Genomic DNA, 9,808 nt, shown 5'->3' with positions numbered 1-9,808 from the left:
ATTATGGGCCTGGTTTCTAAACTTAAATTAGTTGCTCTCTAATTATGCAACGCAAGAGAATAATAACCAATTACATGCAATTACTGATGGTGTTAGTGGATGTCTAGTCTAAATCACTGGTTAACTCAAACACTTATATAGTAGGTCATTGTCGTTAATCTATGTTATGCCACCAATGCTGACCTTATTTCCTCTTTCCCTCATTTTCTAATGCATTTATGTAACACATTTGTGGAATAATTATATAATATTCATTTATAAATAAAGACTATTTTAATTTGGTTAATGTGAACCTTACATTTGTTTGTTAAAGTAGTTGAGAGAATACATCTAATAGTAATTTTAATTTTATAAGTTTAGGATAAATATATTCATTCAACTTTTTCTTCATAAAACATAACTGAATTATCTTTTTATTGTTTATTGGTCTTGTTTATGGATTCTTTTAGTGCCTCTATGAGTCATGGTGATGTTAGAAGACCCAGATGGAAGTATGTTCATTTGGCCAGTCAAAATAACAAAGCTAATATCACAAGAAATTTTTATAGAAAAGAAACAAAGAAGGTGGAATATTTAGGCTAAGTAACATCTTATTAGTAGGGGTGTACTGCGGATGGTATGAAATGGAATGACCTTTATTTCAATTCCGTTCCAAAATATTTTCAAATTTAAAATTACATTCCAAATATTTTTTAGAATTTAAAATTTTATTTCTGTCACAACCCGAAACAATGGGCCAAACCGGCATTAGAGCCCAGGTAAGAATAAGGCCCTCGAGGCTTGTAGTAAGCCTAACCCATAAAATCCATACTCACCAAATGGATTTCTAGGAACAGTAAGCCCATATTTCTTGCCCAACTTCAACATCTCAAATCAATTTATGGTTCGGGCCTATTTATAGTACACCTTATTTATAAAATGGGCTACTGGTCTATACATGCATTAAAATAAATAATTAAAACATTCACAAGATAATATATATCCTTATTAATACATGATTAGAGGCATATAGATCCTACAACTGTGGAGTTCAGAAATGACTAGAAGTTGTAAAGTTCTTATACATAACAATTAATTAAAATCAAAAACTAGATATTTACTTTTGTAGCTCTATGGAGAAGGATGCAGAACTTCGGCAACATAAAGAGGAATCTACTTCCTGGAAAAGTTAAACAAAAGAAATGTGAGTTTAATACTGAATAGTAATTATTGCATAACACAAGCATTCACACAAAATGCTTCCTAAAGTACTAAAATGAACATAAGACCATTCAAGCATATGGCACAACATCAGCAACCACAAAGTAATTACACCTTCAAATAATCAAACAAGTGGAAATTAGTCAGTGGCATCACTGAAACCCCTGATGAGTTGTCCTCGCACATGGCTCATCCTCTCATGACATCTGCACAAGGGAGCCGATCCCCCATGCATGGCCGACCGGTCTAATCCTCACTTGACCAGCGCTCTCATTTTTTTTATACTCTCTTTTCTTTCCATACCAACATGAGGCCACCTTGTGGTTTTCTATATAATCCATATCATCAAATGCACACGGGGGCATCGATCTCCCTATACATGGCGGACGGTATCGAAGACCGCCCTCACAAACCCATGGTGACCCACTTCATCCCAAGTCCACGCAAACAAGGCAAATAAATGTCACAACACAACTAATCAAACGATGCAATTAAATGCAAGCATATTAAATAATTAAGCACTATCATGCAAGAGCGCAAATAGACATTCATATACCAACTCAAATGAATATAAGAGTATTAAATAATAATATAATATAATAGGTGGTACTTGAAAATAAATAAATAAAAACAAAGCTCTGCATGGTAATGAATTTATGTATGATGCAAATGGTAAATACTATCTATTATTATTTACTACACTAGATGGGAAAAGACTCAAGTTTTGATTCTAACTTGTTGAATTAGTGACCCAACTAGAGTGATTCTAATGAAATGAAATTGAAAGGAGATGAAAGAATTAAATAAAGCATTCTCCTAAATAATAATAAAGGATTATCCTAAATAAATCCTACAACCTATTTACAAGTAAAACTAATCTAGATTCTGTCAAAATTTCGGTAGAACCTCCCCTAAAAATTGAATTAAACCACATGCTTAAAACTACAATTCAATAGTAAATTCTAAAAGCCCATCTATCGGGCAATTCACAATAAGTAATCCCGTCCGCCATAACTATTATTCATTCATCTAAACATTTACTCAATTCATAATTAATACCAACTAACATCATATTCTTTGTCTATCAAAATGCTATATAATTACATTATCAAAATAAACAAACCACAAAAATTTTTTTTTTCCTTTTATAGTGAATAGCTCAACTAATCCATATTTAAGCTACATGTTAGTATATTCTTTTACTAACAATTAAATTATATTTTAATTAAGAACACTAGTTGCTTATTCTTAGGTTTATAATTTATACTTGAAGGTATTAAGGTTCAAGGTTATATTTATATAGAACTAAAACTTACTCAACTTTAACTCACAATAGTACTCAATTCGAGTTAAACCAAATTAACAATTATCTAATTAATTGGCTAAGTCTTTCTAAGGTCACGTTAACTGCTATTTCATCCATTTCTGCGATATTTTAGCTTAGAAGCATATGTATCAAATTTGCATTACTTATAGTTTATTAACTATTCTTAGTTTATTAATTATGTTTCCACGTATATAGAATTAAGTAGCTAAACAATTCTACGTAGTTTCTGATTATTAGCTACCTTGTAACAAGTTAGTTAGGCATTACAAGGATAACTGAGTTCTGGACATTTTCGATTTTAAAAGTCTATACACAAAATATGCGCTAATTTACGATTTAACTATTAATCGAGGTAAAGTTGCAATTTTAATTGCATATTTAGAATCCACATGACAAATCCAACATTCTACCTAACATTTCAAAGTCCTTCAATTGACTATTTATTCAAAATCAACTTAATCAACCAATAATTTTAAATTTGGAATTTATACCAAAAATAAGGAACTAGGTCTTAGAGCGTACCAATCAAAAATCGGACTACGATTCCACGATAAGCACGAACAGAAGATGATTTTGCCTCTTGGGACCTCGCCAGAGACTCGCTAGCCAGGCACCGGACCTCCGCCGACGCCGCCGTTCAGGGTAGCTAGAGAATCGATCCTGCCCAAAAATTTGCAAGAATTCCACCACCCGACTCGAAATTTTACAACGAGCTCAAATCCATCATTTGTTTATGAGTTTGGCAACCCAACTGACCGAAATCAAGCTCGACAGCTGCTGCACAGACGCTTTCAATGGCATTTTTGCGAGACTGAGCCAAACATTGGACTTCATGGAGGGGAAATGTTCGCGTGGAGGATTTGAGTCAATCGAGACTGACTTTAAAGCCTCACATTGCTAGAAACTCCTAGTATTGCCAGAAATCGTAATTGCGTCGTTAAGGGAAGGTGGAGATTCCACCCGTGATGTTGGAGCTCCGATCATTAATAGGAAAAGCTGAAATCGTGTCCAGCACTGAAAAGGAGGTCGGTCGCTGCCTTACTCCCATCGAGCGGTGCCGGAAACGAGGAGAGGGAGAAACGGTGTTGGAGAAGAAGAAGAGAAAAGAAAAGATAAAAGAGGGTTTCTAGAACTTTATGGGCCAATTTGGTTCGATTCGAACCGCTTTGGCTCAATTCAATGATTTGGCTCGGTTTTTGCTTGGTTTATGAGATTTCCACTTGGTTTACGGGTCTGGGTTGACAATAATAAAATTATTTTCTGCTGAATTTCATTGCTTAGAATTTATGATTAAATTTTTAAATGAAAAATTTGTGAAAATAAATTTCCAGGTCGTTTCAATTTCATACCATTCCATTGAAATTCGGTTTGGAATTCGGTAGTTCCAAATTTCTTAATCAAACACAAATCTAACCTATTATGATATTTTTTAAGATGTAAATTTTAAATTTAACAAGGGATAATCATATATACATACTAAAAAGATATAATCAAATTTTAAAAATAATAAATTAATATCACATATAACTAAAAATCAAAATATTTAGTCTTACGTGTTTATAGATGGTAGATATACTTCACCCTTAACATTTAATAATTCAATTCATATAATTAACAGCTTAATAATAATAATAATAATAATAATAATAATAATAATAATAATAATAATAATATAAAATCAACAAAAGATAATATCATTCATATTAAGATGTATCAATATATGTAATCATCAAATACATTAAAATGTGCTAAATCCACAAAAAAAAAAAATCTACTATGAGTCTAAGTATATCAAAATATTTCAAACCATATAATCTAATAAAAAGTAAAAAAAAAAAAATTATAACTTAGAATTGTATTTTTCAACCCTAGAAAGTATATATGAGTATTCAAGCATATGGTATATGTTAATTCCTAATTAGGGTTATGGTTAAAATATTCTATTAAACTACATAGTTTTAGAATTAAATTGAAATTTTCTTACAAAATATGAAGAATTAAAGATATTTTATTCTAATCTTTAATTTAATATTTTATTTTAAAATATATAATTATAAATTAAAGAATAATAAAATAAAATTTTGGTATATAGATTTGAATATGAAATCTTATTTTTAGTTTCCATTCCATATTCTATATACCAATATTTTAAAAAATGCGTTTCATTTTAAATTTTGTATTCTAAAATTCCATTTCATATTAACATTTAGTTTGAAATTTCGATAGGGATTAGAATATTCCAATCCAAGTTAGACCCTTACTTATTAGACAATTTCGTAATAAAAAAAATGCCTAATTATCCACCTCATGTGCTAGAAGAAATACAGGATTACATGATTAAGAAGAAAAATGACAAAAAAGTTATTGTTTAGATGATGTTCCTACTTCTAAATGATGAAGAGGAAGTGGATGATATTGTTGTAAGAAGAACAAATTCAAGAAGTGTTAGATTTATGAATATAATGATGGATCAAATGAGAAAATAGCCATGACAAAAAGGTCCAATGGACTTATTTTTTATTCTTTGAAAGAAGGATGCGAAGATGAACTAAGCAACTGCCAATGAGTTCTATAATAAAGAGTTGTATGAAAAAGCTATTAAGGACATCGTTAGGTGGATGTATGATGCGACAATAACTTTTAATGTTTTCATTTGACTTAACTTTACAAAGATGATCAAGCCATTGGTTAATTTGATCTTGGATTGAAACCACCTTGCATATATAAGGTTTGAGTTGCACTTCTCAATAAAGAAGTTGATGATGTGCAATAGATGTTGAAAGCTTATCAAGAGGAATCAGCAAAGAATGAGTGTACAATCATGGCAGGTAGTTGGACTAACAAAAGAGAAAGGACTTTGATTAATTTCTTAGTGAATTCTCCTAAGGGAACAATTTTTCTCAAGTCAACTGATGCTTCCAGGTATTCGAAGACTGAAGAAACAGATTTGAATTGCTTGATAAGATGGTGGATTTTGTATCGAACATGGTGCAATTTATAACTGATAGTGCATCAAATAATATAGTTGTAGCTTCAATACTACATTTCACTAACTTAATAATTAGTAATTAAGTACATAATAACTTGTCACTCATTATATATAGTTTTTTCATATTTACTAGGGGAATTATTGCAAGCAAATAGGCCATACTTATTTTGGCACCATGCATGGTCCATTGTAACGATTTGATAGTAGAGGATATAGCCAAAATGTCTAATGTGAAGATTACATTGAAAAGCTTTGTTGCGTTAAATTCTTACGTTTATATTAAGCTTGGTGTGGTAAACACATTAAGAAAATTCATTGGATATAGAGCTTCTTGGGCTTGTCATCACAAGATTTGCAACAACTTTTCTCACTATTTAATGCATGCGTAAAGAAAAATTTAATTTAAGAGATGTGTACTTCAAAAGAATGGACAACAAGTAAACGGGCAAAAGAAGCTGTATGCAAAAAAGCCACTCAAACAATCTTAATGCCTACATTTTGGTTTTCCATTATATACATTATCAAGATATATGGTCCTTTATTTTGTGTGCTTCGATTGGTTGATAGTGAGAAAAAGCCTCCAATGGGATATATATAAAGCAATTTATAGAGCCAAGAGGCAATTGCAAAGTCTTATAGTGAAAATGAAGAAAAATATGATGAGGTGTTCAAAATCATTGATTTGAGGTGGGAATGCCAACTCCATTAACCTTTGCCCGTAGCTGAATACTATTTAAAACCAGAATTTTATTACTCAAACTCCAATATGAATCTAGATTAGGAGGTTATGAGAGGGTTATATAATGCAATTCAAAGGTTGATTCCAAGCCATGAAAATAAGACAATATCAACAATCAACTTTTCTAGTACCAAAATGCTGAAGGGTTGTTTGGAATGGAGATGACTATTAGAAATATGAAGACGAAATAACCAGGTAAATTTCTTACATATTTCGTAATTACTACTACTACTACTACTACTAGTACTATTAGATATTCATTTTAAACAATTATTTTTGGATCAATTATTGATAAACAACCGAATGGTGGAAATGTTATGGATCTTCAACAATTAATTTTGACTAATTTTCTCTTGAAATATCTAATCTCATTTGTAGTGCACCGAATTGTGAATGTAATTGGAACATATTTGAACATATAAGTTAGTAAGTAATAAAAAAATTATCACACTTTAGTAATTTAATCATGATTTAGAAATTCCTTCAAATTACATTGATTGTAGTGTTTATTAAAATTACTTGCAATGCATTACAAATTCATTTAAAGAAAAGAAACCACCTAGCTAAAAAAAACTTAAATGACTCACATGACTTTGTTGACCACATCTCTGACTGATATAGATGGTAGTAATAAATGGTTTAATGAGTAGAATGAATGAATGAAGATGAAGAGGAAGAAGATGAACTTTTGAAGATGATTCTTTGACATGGGATATGATTAGTAGAGCTGATGGAGTTGGAGAGAGTGACCATTACATTATATCAATCAAAAGGAAAAACATCACAATCACACCTAACCATCTATTAAAAGGAAAAGGAAAAGCTACTCCTAGGTTTAATCCTAACACTCCTCTAACATTTACGGATGAGGAAGAATTGCAAGAAGATGAATTTGATGATATTAGGAGTGAGGGTGATTATGAATATGAAGATTTGGTCAAGAGGATAATAAAGAATACGATTATCTTGTTTCAGATCATGATGATTAATGATTGATGATTGATGAGTTCTTGGTACTTACTTAAAAATGTATTGTTCTTTTTAATTTTAAGAACAATTAGTTTAATGTTAATTATTTAATATGAAGTAGTATTGGTAGGAAGTAAGTAAGAACTTAGAACATGTTATGCATTTGCTTTTAATTCTATATGCATACTTTAAGTATGAATTTAAGGTTTCATATGTTTTATATTATTAATATTCATTTTTATTCAATTTTAGAATTATTTTATATTTTATTTTTTTATTTTATTTTTATGCCTTGCCTTGCTCAGGCACATGCCTTTGCCTTGCACCTAGGCTCCAGAACCTCTTTGCACTTAGCGCCTTTAACAACTATGTCTAACTCACATCATGTGCTCAACATCTAGCAATTTATGTGAGATAGTCTTATACAATCCTTGACAATAAATTTGGCAAAACATATAACATATTTAGTATACAGTAAGCAATGAAAATATCCATAAAATGAGAATTTAATTAGTTGAGCATGAATGACATCTAGGGTTATGCATAGTTCCTGGGGATCTGAACCAAACAGCAGAATTGAACGAAACCGAACTGGAGCCAAAAAAATTTACGTCTCAATTCTAGTTTTGGTTCTTACTAATAACCTAATCAGAACCGAACTGGAACCGTATAGAACCCGAAATGAACCAAAACCGAATCGAAAAACCTATTAATAAATATATAATTTTAATTTTTGGATACATTATTTAGTATAAAATTTTAGAAAATTTTTATTTATTATTTATTATTTAAGTTGAGAATCATATTACTATTTACCGATAAATATTAAGATGATGTGAGACCCTAAGTGTAATTGATTGAGGTACACTTCATTAATTATTAATTAACAATGAATTTGATATTTAGGAAGGAAACTAATTTAACTCAATTTTCAATTTAGACATGCATTTTTTCCTATATAAGCTTTTTTCTAGTATAGCTTACAAATTACAAAACCAATATATATATAAACTAGTATGTATAATTGTGTAGATTTATCATATATATAAAATTATAATCAATTAATCATATAAATGTATTAGTATTCTAAGAGTATTTTAATTGTAGCTTTTTAGTCATAGTTTTAGTTTGTATTATTATCATAACTAGGCGAACGCCCGCACATTACGTAAGTTGCTTTATTATTATTATTTTAAATAGATTGTTTTATTAATGTATATAGATTTATAATTTATAAATTGCATTTACTAATAAATTAACAAAAACAAAAACATCTCTTAATTAAAAGATAAACTCCAAAAGTTTAGATTAAGTGTGAACCAATATATATGGTCATACATATAAAGTTTTGAAAATGAAAATTTAATTCAAGAGTCTTGTTTAATAGTTTCTTTTAAAAATATAAAATCTAGAATATATATATATATATATATATATAACAATGACTATATTTTACATTCAATAATCACTTCATTCAACGGTTTGAGAAATTCAGCCAATTCCATAAGGTCAGGTTTATACACCAGTAAAATTAAATTGTTTAACATCACCACAATCAAAGGAAATAATATTGTAAATGCAAAAGTTTATATTAATATCGACCTAGCACATACATAACATTTCTTTTCTGCTTGAAGTTATACTAAAAAATAGAAAGAGTTCATACTAACATAAATTAATAAAGGTAAATTAATGCTCAAATAATGGTACATATTGAGATTTTAAAAAGCAAAGAATCGCATCTTCAAAATCAGGTGGAACAATTTTAAGCATATAACTTCAATCATACACAATTTTGATTGGATATCATTGTCTGGTAGGAACGATGATGAAAGCAAAAAGCTCTTCTCGGAAATACATGATTCCAAGAGATATTGAATCCGATAAGGAGTGTAATGATTTATACTTACCTGCAAGAAGATAATTGGGTTGTAAATGTAAGCAAAAATGTGTTAAATACACTAATTGATGCCCTGTACAAAAGAAAGAAAAAAATTCAACATACAACAAACTAACAAAAGAAAGAAAGCAAAGTAATAACCATATAGGTATACAATTAAAAGCAAACTAACTATATATTTTATGCAAAAACAACGATCTTGTTCATTTAAGCCAATAACTATGATTATATATAGATACAGATGTAGGTACAAAATTAAAAATTTTCAAAAGCCAAATTATCTTTAAAAAATTATAAATTTTGAAAAAATGAAAATCAAATACTAAATAAAATAGAATAGTTTTTAAATTAGATTAGATTTCAAAAAATATTGCTATTATATAAATATTAATTTTAAAATTAAAAAAAATATAATCATCCAATTAAAACATAGAAAAATAAAGAAAAAAATCCAAAAATTCCAATTAAAAATTTTTAAAAGCCAAATTGTTTTTAAAAAATTTAAAATTTTAGAAAATGAAGATCAAATACCAAATAAAATAAAATAGTTGTTAAATTAGATTAGATTTCAAAATATATTTTTATTATCTAAATATTAATTTTAAAATTAAAGAATATAACCATCTAATCAAAACATAAGAAATAAAAAAATCGAAAAATTTCTAAAAAAAGATAAAATTGAAT

The 9,808-nt window shown here is 28.9% G+C and overlaps 1 protein-coding gene and 1 pseudogene across 1 annotated transcript; both read left to right on the top strand.

The window, feature by feature from the left end:
* Positions 1-456: 456 nt before the first annotated feature.
* Positions 457-5,184, top strand: LOC149495562 (uncharacterized; annotated as a pseudogene).
* Positions 5,185-5,348: 164 nt separating this feature from the next.
* Positions 5,349-6,114, top strand: LOC149495561 (uncharacterized). Its single transcript, XM_089723200.1, has 2 exons — positions 5,349-5,449; positions 5,955-6,114. The coding sequence occupies exons 1-2, from the start codon at positions 5,349-5,351 to the stop codon at positions 6,112-6,114; spliced, it is 261 nt and encodes an 86-aa protein (XP_089579326.1).
* Positions 6,115-9,808: the final 3,694 nt, after the last annotated feature.

Source organism: Jatropha curcas, chromosome 6 (assembly GCF_041381405.1).
Source record: "Jatropha curcas cultivar XTBG-Jc1 chromosome 6, XTBG_Jcur_1.0, whole genome shotgun sequence".
NCBI lineage: Eukaryota > Viridiplantae > Streptophyta > Magnoliopsida > Malpighiales > Euphorbiaceae > Jatropha > Jatropha curcas.
Note: the sequence above shows the minus strand (reverse complement) of the source record. Positions and strands in the feature narration are given on the sequence as shown.

What these genes read in the sequence shown, in the direction of transcription:
- LOC149495561 (XM_089723200.1), top strand. Translation starts at nt 5,349, where the DNA reads ATGGCAGGTAGTTGGACTAACAAAAGAGAAAGGACTTTGATTAATTTC. An exon ending in AAGTCAACTGATGCTTCCAG is followed by an intron (nt 5,450 to 5,954) that starts GTATTCGAAGAC and finishes ATGGACAACAAG; the next exon opens with TAAACGGGCAAAAGAAGCTG.